The sequence below is a fragment of the Phalaenopsis equestris genome, unplaced genomic scaffold, assembly GCF_001263595.1.
Source record: "Phalaenopsis equestris unplaced genomic scaffold, ASM126359v1 Scaffold000545, whole genome shotgun sequence".
NCBI lineage: Eukaryota > Viridiplantae > Streptophyta > Magnoliopsida > Asparagales > Orchidaceae > Phalaenopsis > Phalaenopsis equestris.
Genome location: NW_018164985.1, coordinates 275,955 through 294,333, shown reverse-complemented (window position 1 = coordinate 294,333; position 18,379 = coordinate 275,955). Strand labels below are relative to the sequence as shown.

Sequence of the window (18,379 nt, the reverse complement as noted above, 5' to 3'; positions counted from 1 at the left end):
AAAAACAAAACAGATAAAAAATAAATATGATAAAGAAAAAACTACTTAAGTGCGGCTCATTCGACAAAAGCTAGAACAACTTTTCCACCAAAATATTGCCAACTAAAACGAATAAAAATTCGATAGACCTAACCAATTCAGGGCCCGTTTGGGGCAGCTTATAAGTGTGGGCAGCGTTTTTAAAACGCCGATATACCGTTTGTGGTTCGCGCGTTTCGTTGGTTCGCGCGTTTCGTCAGCTTATCTGAAACCGCGTTTGGGTTTTTACACTAAACGCAGGCCACAGGCCGAACCCCGCGGCTCGCGCGGGTCACGTTTCAGGATAAGCAGTTTATCCTGAAACGCACAAGCTGCCCCCAAACACACCCTCAATCAAGGGGCATTTACATACATACCATCCAATTCTTATGTATTTACATATCTAGCACCTAAGGTTTACTCTCTATATTTATACCACCTAAATCATTCATATCACATCAAAAAAAGGGGTGAAATGCACCTTTTTCATGCATGGCTAAGGTGGAATGCATGTAAAAATTGTAGTTTAGTTGTCGGACGTGTAAATACCGTTCAATCAAAGTATCAAACAGTTCAGGATAATTAAAAGGTTCCATTGGTCCAAAAATATGCTGTTATAAGACATAAATACAAAGATTATCTGAACAAAAAGTAAAGATTAAGCAGTAACAAAGAGTTTTCATAGCAAATGATCTCAATATTAAACTCCAAAACAAAGATACTATTCATGCTTAAGCGATCTTTGTAAGGCTCATAAACCGCCCACTTGAAATACCAAAAGACTTTGGAAATACTACCATTACTAACTAAACAAAGCTACGAAGTAGATGGCCTGCTTTATCACGAACGTTAAGCGAATCAAGTTGGACTGCAAAGATAATACAAAATATACAGATCAAAATTTACTGTATAGAAATTTACATACATACCACACAATTCTCATGCATGTGCATACATATCTAACACCCAAAATTTGATATTTACATTAAAGTGTATTTCACTTTTAAAAAGATAGTGATGGGAATAATTTTGATGTGATGTTAAAATTTTGAGCGTTATACATGAAAATAAGAATGTTTTGGTGTTTAGATATGTAAACACATGAGAATTAAAAAGAGCGGTCTCAAAATAGTTTAGAAAATCTAAAGCTCACCTGTACGAGCGAGACCTCGATGAGCGTCGAACATTTGACTCAGGACTTGGAGAACGTTTCAGTGATTTATAATGGCCATCACCACCTGCGGGTGGAGTCCGGGATCTTGGAGGAGAGTAGTACTCATCTCGCGTAGCCCTTTCGTGCCCTCTGCTTTAATAGATTACAGAGATATGATACAGAAAATCAATAGTGTAAGAAGAAAAAACATTCATTTAAGGAGCACAAAATTAATCATATGTTAAAACCATACTCTCCATCAAAAATGTAAATGAATGCAAATATAGAACGTAAATGCAAAAGAGTACATAACAGTGACCATTCAGCATAGAACAGTATAGTTGAGAAAGATTATTATAGGCCATTATTTGGAGGTGGAAATACTTCACGGTTCTTCGTATTCAGAATCTACATAATGGGAACATTAATGTTACCTGAATTATATCCATACTGCATAGATACTGAACAAAATTATGATACTTTCTTTCTTCCGAGCTCTTTCGCACATCTTTCATAGAACCATTCCTTTATTTTGAACAAATGTATGATAGCAATGGAGAGAATTAAAGGGCTTTTGACCTCCCAGTCTTTTTGCGGATCACCAGTCCTTTATCTTTTGTAACTATAGGCTTTAATTTCTTTGTAACTGGATAGTATACAAAAGCAAGATAAATAAACTTACATATTAAAATGGAAAAGAATTCTACATTAGGGATTTGTTGATCATCAAGCAAACCATGTGATCAACGGGAATTATGTCTGAAGATTTAATCAACTTCGTGTGGATAGCTTCACAAGATGGGAAACTAAGGGGCAAAAACTTTGGATCTCTCTATCACTTTTAAGTCTTTACAATCCAATCATTCTTTAACTTTTTTCAATATAATGATCTGCATGAGTAACACCGCCAAGTTAATCAAATCCATTTCAACGGTGACCTTAAAGCAGGAGACAAACACATGTACAGCAATCCTTTGTAAAACTTTTCTTCTTAGCACATTTAATTGAGGATAGAAAATGCCACTAAAAAATTAATCAAAATACCTTATAAACAAGGAATGATACCAAGAGTTTCATTGGTCCAACCCCATAGCATCAAGGTAACCAAAATGAAAAAAAAAAAATAAAAAAAGTAAAGATATTCACGTTAGTTTAAATAAAATCTTTATAATGAGTTTTCAAATAAAAACAAACATATGAAAACAGGCATACCAAAACTAAAATGGCACGTGTTCTTTCATAGAATTGATGAACTTGAATCAAAATCATAATAATTGACTGAGAAATTGAAAGTAAATTTATGACAAAAGGTCACTGGAGAGCTAAAAATAAGTATATAATATAATCAGCAGCTGCAAAATATTTATAGCAAAGCAAATAAACTGATGACCACATTATCCGTAAAAGATCATCCGCATCTTCCAGCTAGAAATTAAACGCATCAAGTCTTCTATGAGAGGCCTTTATTATCTGTTATACCAAAAGTAACGTTGAAGAAAAACCTAAAGCACGAGTTATTAGATAAAGCACGGAACTAATGTGGCATCATCCGCTTATCAAATTTAATTTTACATTTTATTGCAAAAAGGGGTTAATGAAGAACCAATGCAAAAATCATCAGAACAGAGTAAAGGCACATGGATCTGAAAAAACCACAAAACATATGGGGAAATGTACCAAATCACATTGCATCTGATTCTGGTTGGAGATGTAAACATATATAAACACAAACATGCTTATGGAAAGACTAACACAGAGAAAACTCCCCATCATTTTCCTGAAGCATAAAACTATATAGTAATATACATAAACATGAAAACATTAAGAAATAACATCAAACCTTGAATCGTGCCTTGGAGAAAAGGACCGTGAATATGCTGCCGAGGAGAAAACAGAAATATTAGCATAAGGAGCCATATTTATGAGGAATTACTTGAGGGGAAAAAAAAACAAATCTTAAATCCTATAGTGGTATTTGTTTAAAAACTTACATCGGTAACGACGCCTTGGCGATCTTGGTGGAGAACGTCCTCTACTGTAACCATTATATCTTCCACTGCTGGCCAAAAATGGGGGTAAGCTGCTATTTCATTTGCTAGAAAAGAGTGCCTTTCAGAAGAAACAAAAAAAGAAACATACCTTATACGAGCACTCACTCGCATATCCTGTGGTGTTTTTCGATTTTCTTCAGCAAATACAATAGAAATTTCACGCCCTCCGATAATTTGATGATTCATCTGGAGCTTTGCTTCAGCTGCATCTTCAGGATATCGATACTTAACAAAACCAAAACCTCTCGGCTCCCTGAGAAAACACATCCAAGATAACTTGTGCCAAAGAAGCAAAGCTATGAGGTATAAACAAAGAATAAGATACAAAAATTTAACTTAAAACTAAACATGCATTACAAAGATAAATTATGCATTAACAACCAAAGAACTTTACAATCATATTGTTTATTAGTAAATAAACAAATGATTTTGGTTCACAGGTGCATTTACAATTCAAAGCTCTAAAGCTGTAAGAACTTGAACTATATATTTCTTTCCCATGTGTTTCATACTAGTCTGTCTTTATAAATCTTTTACCCTCCATCATGCGCACCCAAACTACCCCATCATTATCTTATTTGTGAACCTTTTACTCTCCATCCTACATACCCAAAAAACAAAATCTTTTGTCCAAAACCTAGCATTGAATAGGTATTGGCTATTGCTCCAAAAACATCTCTTCGTACCTTATCTTACCAAGTTTGAACAAGCATTTATGATAGAATTCTCAAATGTTCCAAAACAGCCTCTCAGAATTACTCGCCAAAAGCTTGAATATCAAGCAGACAAGCAACACAAAATCAGATTGCTTCAATTCGAGAACTGCTCATTCAAAATTAGTTTGATTCGTGTGTGTGTCTTTCTCTCTCTCTCTCTCTCTCTCTCTCTCTCTCTATATATATATATATATATATATATGGGATTCTAAATGAACCGAGCAGAGCCAAGTTTTAGCATCTTCGAACTCAAGCTCATTTGTAAACACTCTTAGAGCTCGGCTGGAGCTTGATTCAAGCCTGATTCACATTAGGATTATCGAGTTTATTAACAAGCAACACATTTAACAAAATAAATGAGCCTTGATCGAGTTTTATATGAGCAATTGAAAAAATAAATGAGCCTTGATCGAGCTTTATATGAGCAATTGAAAAAATAAATGAGCCTTCTATAAAACTAAACTTGTTGAGCCTTAAAAGAAAAACATTAAAATGATATTGTTCACAAAAAAGCCTTAATCAAACTTTTTTAATGAGCTTGTTCACGAGTTTTAAATGATATTGTTCATGATCTTACATGAATTGAGCAACATTTTGTTCAAGCTCATTTATTTAACAATCAAGTAGTTAGAAAGTGTTCAAGTTTACTATATTAGTTAATCAAGCGATCATGAATGTGATTTAATCGGCCCAAGCCACAAATAACTTGTTGAATGCTTGGTTAAACACACATGAATAGATATTTATATAAACCTATTAAAAAAAATAAAAATTTTAAAACTAACAGAGTTACCTTAACCTAACCTAAAAGTCAATTCAATCAATTATTTTATGCTTGAATTCAACTAGTTCAAGTAGAAATTAAAATCCTCAATTCCAAGTAAAGGTTAGCTCGCTAGTCTCCCACATGTTTTTACACTTAATGACTACAACGTTGTACACATTAGGGCTAACAAATTCTTTCCTATGCTTCTCACATTAATCAAATCTCTTTGCATTATTGATTACATCTCCAACAACCATTGTAGATCCCCAAGCCACCTAATTCTAATAAACCAAGCCTTCAGCAAAGTGCTACTCCAAGGGCTATTTACTATAACCACTTCGCATCCTACTACCGACCTTCATAGTCCATCTATTTCAGCTTTATCAAAATTTTCACTAATTGCAACATATTTCTTAGTTTCCAATTACCCAATCCATTCAACATAGCTTATTTTAAAGCCGTTTCATTCACCTTAGACTCCACAATATTCTTCAATCAGAAATAAAGAAAGTCAGCATTATTCAAATAAAAATATTTTCCTACAGCAGGATGCAGCATTTGAACCTAGATATCCTACTAGTTTGAATCAATAAAAACAGTTATAAAATAATATTAGTTAAACAAACGGTCATGAAAGTGATTTAATCAAGCCAAGCCACAAGTAGCTTGTCGTGCGCTCAATTAAACACATAAATAGTCATTTATATAAACCTAATTAAAAATATATATTTTTTTTTAAAACCAACAGAGTTAGCTTGACCTAACCTGAAAGTCAATTCAATCAATCAATTTATGCTTGAACTCAACTAGTTTAAGTTGAAATTGAAATCCTTAATTTTAAGTAAAGGTTGGCTCGCTAGTGTCCCATATGTCTTTACACTTAAAGAGTAAAAAAGGTATTTATTAGGTGTAACAAATTATTTCCTATGCTTCTGACATTAATCAAATCTCTATGCATTATTGATTACATCTCCAACAACCATTGTAGATCCCCAAGCTACGAAATTCTATTAAACATAACCAAGCCTTTTATAAAGTGCCACTCCAATGGCTATTTAGTATAACCACTTTGCATCCTACTTTACCAACATTCACGGTCCATCTATTTTAGCTTTCTCAAAATTTTCACACTAATTGCAAAATATTTCTTAGTTTCCAAATATTCAATCCATTCAACATAGCTTATTTTATAGCCGCTTCATGCAGCTTAGCTTGTACAATATTCTTCAATCAGGAATAAAGAAAGTTAAGCATTATTCGCATAAAAATATTTTCCTACAGCAGCATGCAATATTTGAACCTAGACACCCAATTAGTGTGAAACAAGAAAAACAGATATATAATACAACTTCTATCTTGAAATTCATCCAAAGAAAATAATTCGATATTAATAAATTTTTCAAAATTAGCTGCAAGTAAAATATTAGCTAAGACCCAAAAGTAAATAAACAACTTCTGTCAACTTGCCATGCAATGAAACATGTTGATACAAACATTAAAGTTGACTTCTGAAAAGAAAACAATTTAGTTGGGTTATATGACATGAGATGATACATGTTGATGCAAACATCTAAGTTTATACTTGTCAAAATACAAGATGATGCACTCAGAAGTGCAACTGACATTCAAAGATGTGCTAATATTACTTCAGAAGCTCTATGGTTCTCAGAACTGTCTACATTCCTACCTGAGCTTAAGTGTTGCCTAAATATAAATTATTCTGAGTGTAATAGTGCAAGTGGTCACCAGAGAATTTGAGAGAAAGCATCTCCTTATATCGATGCAAAAAATAGTAATTGTTCCTAATTAATTTACTACTGTAATTGTAATGCTTATATTGCCTGTCATTAAATTTAATCAGAATTCTTACCAGTTATTATAATAACAAAGTTAGTTCTGATCAAATTGCCCTATTTTTTGTAAATTATCGTATATGAGGATTTTACCTCTTTTTGGCTTGCATTAAAAGAAAAATATTTATTCTAATTTGCAACCAGTTAACTGTGAACCTTGGGTTTTTGTGATTGAATCAACTCATTATTTTTAGTCGTCATAAAACAATAAAAACCCTGGCATCCTATACATTATATTCGGTATCGAAGTTTAAGATTATTTCAATGTATCAACTAAATATGTGGCTTAATATTAGCCAATAAAGAAGCAAATCAGATTTGGTAAGAATACAATAACCTTAAGGAGCAAAACACTCTAGAAACTAATCAATTTAGCTCACATGAATTGGAAATTGATTCGAATCATCATGATGAATTTATTCTGATGATTTTTAATACAATTATGAGGAAAATTCATCAAGACATGACTAGTCAAAATAGACCCAATAAACTGTATGATAATGAGAATTTTGTTAATCATAGATGCCAAATTTATGGCATCTATGGCACAATGAAAATTTATGCGAGAAAGAATCCAGTGAGAATTGCAAAACTAAAACCAACTAGAGAAGTTATAATGTATTGCATGAGTATGAGAACAAAGGAAAAGATTACCCTACATGACCTTCTAGATGGGAATTAGTTTGCTACATAATACATCACCCTTAGTCGTTATTGGAAGCAATTGGATGTCTTTGAAGAGCATAATTAAAAATGACGCTGGCTTGCAATTAAGCGTGGTAAATTGGTTAGAGAGAAAATATCAGAATTCTTTCTCAAACAAAATAAAAATCTTGAAGAATTTTGAGGTGAGATATTTGGGAGAAATATCCTTCCGAATAATTAGACACTGTTATAGGAAGTTTGAAGAGAAGAAATTGCAAAAAATCCTAACAGAAAACAAAGAAGTACCGACTTACCCTAAAAGTTGACACTCACTTCTAAAGGATATGCTTACCTTCAATGACAAGTTTACAAAGAAAAAAAATGCCATGGCACGATGTGTTAAGATCTAAAAATACAAAAGAAAAACATCAGAAACAAGGGAGATCTGTTGATTGAAAACTTTTAAAATTAGATTTTGGTACAACTAACAAAGATTCTCAAAAACTAACACGGTATCCATAAAACCAAGAGTAAATTGATATACTACAAAAGATGTTTAACCAACTCTAGATAAATCCGACCACACCGAAAACAAGCACTAGATCAACAACTCAAAAGAAGAAAAATTTTGAAAGCATTTTAATTCAGAAAATTGAGAAAATGTAATCCTTAATCAAAGACTCAGAAGCACATGAATATGTGATAGAGGATCTCTTTATTTCACAAAATAAATCTCTATTTTAAAAACTACATAATAAAGATTCCCTACAAATATGTCTCAAATAATGAGAATTGGAACAAAACAACATAACGTGTTACTAAATTCTCTCCTACTCATAGTGAATCTCAAGATGTGGCCTCAAAGAAAACAATTGGCAAATCTAATAAAAATATTGAACTCTGCCTTTTGAATGTTGAAGAAATCAAAATTCACAAACAAAACATGCTTAATATCTATCCTACCGAGCCAAGATTGAATAGTTCTTGACTCGCTAGCTTATGACTTGGCTCATTTAAAAATATTAATATACAATATACTTAAAATATATTCTAATTAATACACTTGGCTCATTTAATTTTTGCTCCAATTTCTCATTATTTTTATTAATTTATTACAGCAAATCAAATCGGAATTAACTTCAAAATGAGCCAATTTGAACTAATATAATTGAGTACCAGCTCAAGCTTAAGCTCAAAACAAAATTCAATTAATTAGCTAAGCTCAAGCTAGAGAAAGAGGTGGCTCGAGCTCGACTCAACTCAACTCGTTTACAAACTTAATATCAACTTTATACAACAGCAACAAGCCTTTATCCCACTAGGTGGGGTCGGCTACAAGAATCTTTTCTCCATTATGTCCTATTGAGTGTTATATCCTATTGAGTGTTATATTTTCAATTAAATTTAATAAATTAATATCATTTTATACAACATGCCCAAATTTTTTTAGGTCTATCTCTACCTTTCTTAACACAATTCAAATCTAAAACATCTACTCTCCTAACCGAGTTATCAGATGATCGACTTTAATGTGACCAAACCATCTAAGACAACTCTCTTTAATCTTATCTGCCATTGGAGCTACACAACCACTTTCAAGGATACATTCATTGCACATTTTGTCTCTAAATGTAAAGTCACCCATCCACCTAAAGCATTATCAGGCTTAGCAACACTTAGTTTTATGCTTCTCTTTTATAGGCCAACATTTTACGCCATAAAGCATTGCAAATCTCACCATCATCTAATAAAATTTTCCTTTTAGGTCTAAGCGGTACTTTTCTATCACACAATAGGCCCGATGCATTCCTCCACTTCAACCATCCAACTTGAATTCTACTAATAATATCTCTATCTATATCATCATCACTTCGAACAATAGACCTTTCATATCTAAAATGTTCCCTCCTTTTAATGACTTGATTACCAATAGTTACAACCCTGCCACAAGATCTACTACTAAAATTACATCCATGTATTCAATTTTAGATCTACTCAAATAAAAGCATTAAGATTCTAAAATTGATCTCTATAACTCAAAATTTTCCTGAACTCTTTCTTTAGTCTTATTCATAAGAAAGATATCGTGATCAAAAAGCATACGCCATGGTGCATCCTCCTATAAATGTCCAATAAGAACATCCATAACTGAAGCAAAAAAATATGGGCTTAAAGCCGATCCCTGATGTAATCAAACTGAAATAGGAAACTATTTGGTTAATCATCTATTTGTTCTAACACAACTAATAGCTCTATTATACATATCTTTAATGAGTTTAATATAAGACATATCAATATCTTTTTTTCTAAAACTCTCCAAAGCACTTCTCTTGGAACATTATCATAAATTTTCTTCTGAACCAACAAAAATTATATGTAGATCATCCATACTTCCATACTTCTCCATCAAACCTCCCAATAAATAGCTTCCATCATAGACTTCTCGGGCATAAATACAAACTGATTTTGAGAAATCTTTATATTACATCTTTAACATATGTCCAATTACACTTTCTCATAATTTTAATGTATGACATTAGCTTAATTCCTATATAACTTGCACACTATTGTGCATCCGCTTTGTTCTAGAAATGGGGACCAAAATATTCATTTTCCAATAAAACATATTTTTAGTTTCTAAGATAATTTTAAAAAAATTAGTAAACCAAGAAATTCTTAATTAACTTAAAAATTTCGACACTATTAGAATATCATTAGGTCCTAATGATTTTTCACGCATTCATTTTCTTTAATTCTTCTTCAACTTTCATTTTACTAATGCGATAATAAAAATAGTTCATTACATTAAAAATTGGTCCATTCTTTCTTCATCGAAAAGAAATTATAAATCATTCCAACATTAAATTTGCCAACCTCCGACCACAACAAAAACATGAATTCAAACTATCACTATAAATCCTATAAAAAATTTACAGCAACATATATGGAGATTACAAATATCTCAAAGACTAGATGATTCAAGTCATTTTTAGATGATCACACCATAACCAACTCAGATTTAATTGACAGTGATTCAGAAAAAAGTTAATAATACATATTTCTTCATAAATAAAATATTAAATGAAATGCATAAATTTTAAGATGGTAATAATCACATATGCATGTATAGTAAAGGAGCCTCCCATGCATCATAAAATTAGATTAGTTCCTACACAATCTAAACTCATTTCATAATAAATAGAAGAAAATAACAATCTCACAAGTTCTCAATGGCTAGATAAATGGAAAAGAATATTTCTAGCACATCCCAAATCTACAAAATACTCTAATGTCTAATTAATCGTTTAAGCTAACAATTAGAGCAAATTCCACTTACTTGAGAAGTACGATATGCTAACAATACAAACCAATGCTTCACTCGTGCCAGATATGCAGAGTTACACAATTAGCCTACACAATAAATATTAAATATGGTGTATGAAAACATAGGATCTACAGCTCCTAATGAAACTAAATGATGATATAAAAACACACAAAACCGATTTTAATTTTGCACTTCCAAGGATCACCAATTAATACAATCATTTATCTTCTTTTGATGCAGACCAAAAAAATATGAGAAATCGGCACCAAAATAAAATACAATGGTCATCCATATTAAGAAAATTCAATGTAAAATATAAAACCATAAAAATGTGCACCTTAATCAGGATCGCAAAACAAGAATAAAGCTGATTGTAACAATTTTGACTAAAATGACTGGCGTAAACCATCAGGGAATTATGCAGAAGGAAAAACAAGATAAGAGACCACCAAACACAATTCAAAAATCTCATAACAATACAGGACGACTTCCCCAAAAAAATGATAGTTTGCACCACTCAAAGAAATCAATATCCATTTAAACATACGAGAGGGAAGAAAATATAAAATTTTATAAAGCAAATGTCAAATAATGTACCACAAATTAAGCTATTTATAAGCATCACAAAAATTAGAATTGGATTCCCCCACAAGTCCAATCACGCTTCAAAATGATTTTTCCATTCATGTGTAGTAGAGCGATCAGTGACATAACAAATCTCATAGATGAACATAACAGCAGAGGGCAAACATGTAAAGCAACAGAAAATAAATAACAAGATCACATGAAAAAGTTGATTAAAAAAACCAACCCAACCCTAATTTGCATGGCAATTCACATGTCATCTGTTATAGAAATATCATCGGTCATCCTAAATGAAGCCTTGATCCACATTAATTGTAATTAAATACCCAAACACAAACAAAATAAGAACACAGAGAGCAAATGTCGCTCTTAAAGGCAACATCAACATAAGAATGATCCAAACAAACTAAAGTTCGAAAAATACAAAATAAAGCAAATAAATAGTATTAAAAAAATATCAAATTATTAAGTTGTGCATGGCAACACACAAAACTCACACTTTAAAAGAGTTTGGACACTCGAATCTCCACAACAAAGTTCAGGCTTTAAAAAATTTGGCTCAACGAATTTAACATTTAGTGCCTGTCAGGGGTGGTGGTAGAGATGCAGTGCGGTCCACACTGCACCGCTTATACATTAGGCAAAACAGTGGTTTACCTGCTTTCCCAAGTAATTGTGATGGGAAAGCTCCGTTTTACAGAACCTTAATATCCAACAATTAGATTAAAACATAAATGTTGCATATCTTGCACTATAATCAAAGAATCCTCATAAAAAGATTCTTATGCTTTTTTGTCATCGTTTTTCACAACGTATGCATTTTTATCTAAACCATATATATATATATATATATAGATATTTGGTTATCATATTGGTGTTGGATCCAAATTGACATGAAAAAGAAAGAAAGTGAGAAAAATCTAAAACATTAGTTGTGGATTCATGAAATCAAATCAAGCAAACTATAGATTTAGCTAACATTAAAACTCCTTGAAATTTCTAATTTACTAGTATTTGCCTCAATGCAATGCATGGTTTTATATGGTATTATCCTTCACTAAATTGCTTAAAAACTTATATAGAAAACCTTTATAAATTTAAAGGCACTACTACCTTATCACCAAATTTACATTTCACATGGTTTCTATAGATTTCAATAAATATCTTATAATTATCGTGATTAGCAGTTAATTTCATCCAACCATTCAGATAAATGATTAGTATAGTAATAAAAAATGTTAAGAAAGATAATGGTAAAACTAATTCTTATGAAATTGCAATGATAAAAAAAAAATCAGCAAATAATACAAATATCATATGCTCATGTAGACAAACAACCCATTTAAAGAAGAACAACCGAGATAGCATTCAAACTAATTGTTATAAATCATTCAAATTTAAAATTAACCAAATAGATAGAGTATTAAATTCCAGTTTTATTTTAGGGCATTAGCGATTAAAAAATTCCAAGAATTATTAATGCAACTTAATATTCCATAACGATCTTTTTATGAAACAGCATATAAAAAAACAAGAACTAAAAATAAAATCAATATCAATTTAATCATTCGTCATACAAATAATTTCATTTGATGAGTAATAAAAAATTGTATTATCTACCAGCTTGAGCCATATATTAATTATATTAGACAAGATTAGTTACAGTAATAGACTAAATTTTTCAAAGTTGAAGTTTACATTATTCAATGCTCCAATTATGTTTCAAACTCAAATTCTTACACTCTCTAGAGTATAGAACTAGATTCATAAGGATATTCTAATGTAAATGAAACTTAGAATTTATTAAAATCAAAAGTGGATTCATATTGTAACAATAACTTATCTTCTAGATCTAAAACATGCACAAAAGAGAAGTCCTGAACTGCTAAGCCTTCAATAAGATTATATCTAGCCTACATGATTATATTGGTTTGTGTGTAATAGGATTTAGAGGGGATTAATTTTTCTTTTGGGACATCAATCACAGGTAGTGTAATCCTAATAGAATGATTATAATACCCTTTAATATCCAAAAATCTTTACAAAACCTCATTAACACTTGTAAGGTACAGTAGCTTTATTCATTCCTAATCTCACACATAAGATCCTAAATGAAACCAATAATAGCAACATAATAAAATAAAGGCAAAATGAATATTTAGTCATAAAACAAAAAAAACTTGCATTATAGCTAAATACACATAATTACTTTATTTACAATTCGTAAATTGATTGTACAATTGCTTCCCATTGAATGCTACATTTTCCTTCAAATTTATGCCATATCAACCAATATAAAGTTAATCGCAATAATTTACTAAATATTTGAGCTTATCACACTAACTTTGATTTAGAACATTCAACCATGTATGGATTAAAATGTTTCAGTATACAAAATAATCCACCAAATTATTCCACATAGAAAATTCCTTAAGATTACACCAAGATTGAATGTAGGAACATAAATTTAAAACTTATGAACAGTTTGTTATTGTTTAGTACAATAAAAACAAAATTTCTATAGAAGTGCGTCCTTTATTATGATTTTTTAATTTGTGCATTACTTACAGCGTACTTCGAGTTAATATAATAATGTAACAATAAATTATGTTTGATATTCAACTGCTTAGTGTGGGGTAACAAACTAATCTTAAAGACAATACTGAAGTAGCTGACACAACTAAGGTTTTAATGAGCAACAGATGAGCAACAGATGAGCATGTTAAATGATCTGACATAGTAGATATGAATATGTTAAAGTAGACGGCAAACCCGGTGTAATAATTCTTCGGAAGATAAACATCTTTCACAGGACCAAAACGTTCGAATGGGATTCTTAGATCCTCTGGCCTGCAACAAATTGCGAAGATGAATTAATAAACAGATTGCAGCATCTATCAATGTAATAATAATAGAAAATAAAGGTTAGCAATCCCGTATTGCAATTATGTGTAAGATCCGATCTGAAAAACTACGAAGGTACAAGACCATATTCTGGCTGAAGTTAATTGGCAGAATCATGCGAACTAGGATAGTTACAAACATAATTTAAACATGATGTATGAAAACAGGAACCCTAAATGTAATAAAAGCAAACCTACCTGATCGAAAAAGAAGGAAATAAAACACACACACACACACACACATATTACAGACAATAAAAAATGATGCTCATGAAGAAAAAAATTATACCAGCAACTTTTTTAATAAAATTTGAGGAAAAAGAGGGGAAACCAATGGGAGAATATCTTAGCAAAATATAACCTGACCATGTAGCAGCCATATCCGACTTATCAATTTTGACCTTATTTGCAATAGAAAGCCAAATGAGGAATATCAAATTACATGCATAAGATATGTTTGCAAACTATGATGGTGAAACCACTATAAGGTTTTTTTTTTTTTTTTGGTTCATATATCTATTTTCTTGTCATGATTGTTTCAGTTTTATCATGCATTAGTTGAATTTCATGATTGTCAGGATTATTCTGGTCCGTTTTCATTCAGTGAGTTCATTACAAACAACCTTACTCTATAAATTGAGATACGTAGACTGAAATTAGATGTGATGCCATATAGAAGATTAAAAAAAAAATTTTGCATGCAAGTGAAGTCATTATTTTATTCCAAGTGGTGAATTCCTGAATAGCTAAAGGAATACTGCCAGCCTTATTTGCTTTCTCTTTTCCATCATTCAATTTGTGTCCCCGGAATGCAACTTCAAATTGGTACTTAGTAGCAATAATTTCTAATCAAAATATTTTTTTAACAGACTAAAAATCCTTGAATATAATATTTTGTTTACAAATCATAATCTCAAATCCTTGAATATAATATTTTGTTTACAAATCATAATCTCAGATTTTAGAAATTGCTAACTTACGGTTATCCTAATGTGCTAGGATGTTCCTCGGAGACGAGGCATCACAGCCTAAACTCATTGGAAACTAGGCATCACAACCTAAACTTTGAGGTGAGAAGTACATAATGGTAGGCTGAGATATTACGCTAAAGTGACACGTCACAACTTATCCAAGTTGACTAGATTTAATTTAAGAATATATTTGCACATGAATTGAATTTTTCAATGGGAAACAAGAGAGTTCACATATTAGATGAAACTAATTAGAAATGAGAAAACTCCAAGCATTATGTATATTAGTTCTTATACGTTAGAAAATTTAAAGAGAAAGAACGAGCCTAGGCTAGTGATATATAAGAAATTATAAGATTAAATTATATAGATTAATACAATTTGTGATAGGGTGATTTCTATTGAGGGTTGTTTATTCTGCTTTTAAAAAAAGAAAGTAATGTAATTGAAATGTAATAAATTTGAAATAGCATGGGATTGTTTGGTTCAGTGTAAAATAAAAACAGAAATTTATATTTTGGTTTTAGGTTTGAAAAAAAAAATTAACTCAATGTAAAACGGGATAGGTAGCGATGAAGGCAGCGTGAAGCAATGAGTGGCGGGAGACCGGCTTATAGTGGCAGTGGCCATGGTGGTGGTAGCAACTGGCGAAAGTCGCCATGGTTGTGGTGGCAGCCGGTGGCAGGAAGGCGGTGGGTGACGAGCGGCCAACATATGACGGCAGCAGCCGAATGCAATTTATAATGTATTTGGAAATTTCTTAAATCTAAAGAATTCGGAGTATACCAATTTCGAATTGTATGATGAATTCTAAATTCATCAAAATTTTACACTGCATTCTGTTCTCATCAAAGTAAACACCCAAATTTTCAAAAGCCATATATTTGTTTTACTTTATGCAAGAAATTCATTAAACAAAACAAAACAAACCCTAGGATGATTATCAATGAGTAATTACTTAAATTAGTCAAGTTGAGTTGTAAGACGATTTTAAAAAGTTATGAATTTTATAATTAATTACTAAACTGCTAAAATTTACACCCACTTAAAAAAGATGGTTCTTTGAAAATATAGAAATAGCACACTTCAAATAAGATGTCTTGCAAGAGAACTTGCAGTGGTTATTAAATAGGAGAAAAAAATGAAATGATGAGTTATATTTGATGTCCCAACAGCCCATGATCTTGTAATATCAAATGCATGGTTAAGGGAAAAAAAACACTTAACTACTCACAAAATTGGAGTCACCAAATCACAAATAATTTTTTTCTCATTAGAAGAAAAGAAAAAATCTGTTCGAAAATATAATAAACGAATTCCACAAGAAAGCTTGACCATACAACACAAAATAGTAGTTACAGGGGTATAAATTAGGATTGTAATAAAAAAAATAAAAAATTATGGCCCTACATAGCAAAGCCATCTGAGAATACAATTTAAAAGATATTGAGAATATATAAAATTATATGATTGATAACACAAAACCTTTGCTCCTTTAGTAAATCCCATTGTCACATGGCCCATTTTTTCAGTGGAAAGTCTCACTATATAGGCATTAAAGCTAATATAAATAAGAATCAAATAGTTGTTTATTATTTATAATCTTGTTTGAGGAGCTATTGCTTCAACATAGGACTTGTTTAAAAACAAGTTCGAAGCAATTTACCTTTGAGCACGTTATGATTAATCTTTAGTCTTGGCATTCCAGAATGAAACCATATTATGCATGTAGATTTGAACACCCAAATTTCTATTAAAGCAATTAAAGTAGAAGGCAACTCAGCGAACAGGTATTATCGATTTGCCCTAAATATCAATCGCATATGTTGCAAAGTAAAACAGCTAGCAGGGAACAATGATTCACAACCTCCATTGATGGCATATGTTGAGGCTTTACCTTTCCAGTCTCTCACATGAACAACAAACACATCTATTAAAACACATGCTAGCAACCCTAACAGAGCCAAGTTTTATTCAAAACCTAATATTTAGAGAAAGCAGAGGCAGTAAACTTTATTTGAGAAGAGCTAACACCAATTGAAAAGCCGATTTCTCTTAACAAACTGAAATAGCCGATTTCTCCTAACAAACTGAAATAGCCGATTTCTCATAACTTTGCTTTGAACCACTTTCCATCCAAAAAAAGAAGCGGGGTCAAGAAGGCAGGAGGCCAATCACAAAACCCTAACAATACGACCAGAGCAAGAGGGCACGAATAATAAACGATATGCAAAACCTAGAATCGTAAGAAAATGGAGAGAAGGACACCTGGCGTCTAATGATATGTTGCGGATGAGAAGCCCAGAGGGCGCCCCTCGCCGGTCCCGGAAGCTGCGGCTTGGCCCACCACGGTAGCGATCGCGTGGGTCATCGTAGCGCTTCCGGCGAGGAGGGCTCCGGCTATAGCGACGTGGACTGTAGCTCCGGCTCTTACTGCGGTTTCTTCCCATGGCTTCAATGAGGGACGAGGGGATCAGGGCATGGATGAAATTCGGTTTGGGGTATATTTATAGGACTTACCGACAAAAAAAAATTTCGTTTTTACATAAATGCCACCAATAATGCATGAAAATACATGTTCCAGGTGCCATTTTTTTAAGCGATGAAGATGTGGGCTGCATAAATTTAAAAGGTAATGTTTTGGAATTAGATATGTAAATACATAAGAATTAAATGGTTAGTATGCTAATGGCCCTTATATATATATATATATATATATATATATGAAGTTTCATGTATATAAGAAATTAATTTCTAATTAGGTAATAATCTCTTTTATTTAAGGATTAGAAATTCAGTCAAAAAAATTTGAGCCTTTGTTAAAAGATTGGATCCTCTTTCTTTTTTAAAAAAAATAGGTAAACTTTCCTTATAATTAGAGATATATGATATAAAAAAGAGTATTTGAGCTTAGAGAATGAAAGCATTGCTAAGATCTCAAGTTTCAATGTCTTTTCCCTTTGCTTTCATTCCATTAAATAATAATATCACAATCTATTTCAAGTACAAAATAAAGTGCATAATCTATTTTAGGTAAGTTAATAAGATATGTTTTTTATCTTAATATTCAGCTAAAAGGGAAATAAATATGAAATAAAGATATTGTAAATAATTTAAATACGAAAGCTCCTAATTATAGAAAATTCTTAATTTAGCTGTCTGATTTTCGTCCTTACTATTGACAAAATATATATTATTTGTAAATTTATAAAAAGAACTCATAAATTATAAAATACAAATTTACAATTGATAATTGTAAATATCAATATGAAAATTACTTATAACTTGAATTATAAGTTATCTTTTTATTCTTAAATCTTAGTTCTTGATGGCTTTCATCCTAAAAATTTCCATGGCAACAAAAAAACACTTGAAATTATATATATATATATA

The 18,379-nt window shown here is 31.4% G+C and overlaps 1 protein-coding gene across 7 annotated transcripts; it reads right to left on the bottom strand.

Moving 5' to 3' along the window:
- Positions 1–590: 590 nt before the first annotated feature.
- LOC110029060 (serine/arginine-rich SC35-like splicing factor SCL28) lies at positions 591–17,458 on the bottom strand. 7 transcript variants are annotated; one of them, XR_002294483.1, is made up of 8 exons: positions 17,255–17,458; positions 13,885–13,962; positions 3,311–3,475; positions 3,163–3,230; positions 3,012–3,048; positions 1,908–2,061; positions 1,606–1,817; positions 1,241–1,321 (listed from the first exon to the last, which is right to left on the bottom strand). XR_002294483.1 is itself a non-coding variant. In XM_020731173.1 (7 exons), the coding sequence occupies exons 1-7, from the start codon at positions 17,434–17,436 to the stop codon at positions 877–879; spliced, it is 693 nt and encodes a 230-aa protein (XP_020586832.1). In that variant the 5' UTR covers positions 17,437–17,458; the 3' UTR covers positions 591–876. The 7 variants fall into 7 exon arrangements, 4 of the variants coding, with proteins under 4 accessions (XP_020586832.1, XP_020586834.1, XP_020586833.1 ...); XM_020731173.1 differs by lacking the exons at positions 1,606–1,817; positions 1,908–2,061 and adding an exon at positions 591–886 and having other exon boundaries at positions 1,172–1,324; XM_020731175.1 differs by lacking the exons at positions 1,606–1,817; positions 1,908–2,061 and adding an exon at positions 591–886 and having other exon boundaries at positions 1,172–1,321.
- Positions 17,459–18,379: the final 921 nt, after the last annotated feature.

What these genes read in the sequence shown, in the direction of transcription:
- LOC110029060 (XM_020731173.1), bottom strand. Translation starts at nt 17,436, where the DNA reads ATGGGAAGAAACCGCAGTAAGAGCCGGAGCTACAGTCCACGTCGCTAT. An exon ending in CGAGTGAGTGCTCGTATAAG is followed by an intron (nt 3,231 to 3,310) that starts GTATGTTTCTTT and finishes ATTTTTGGCCAG; the next exon opens with CAGTGGAAGATATAATGGTT. An exon ending in TCTCCAAGGCACGATTCAAG is followed by an intron (nt 1,325 to 3,011) that starts GTTTGATGTTAT and finishes AATCTATTAAAG; the next exon opens with CAGAGGGCACGAAAGGGCTA.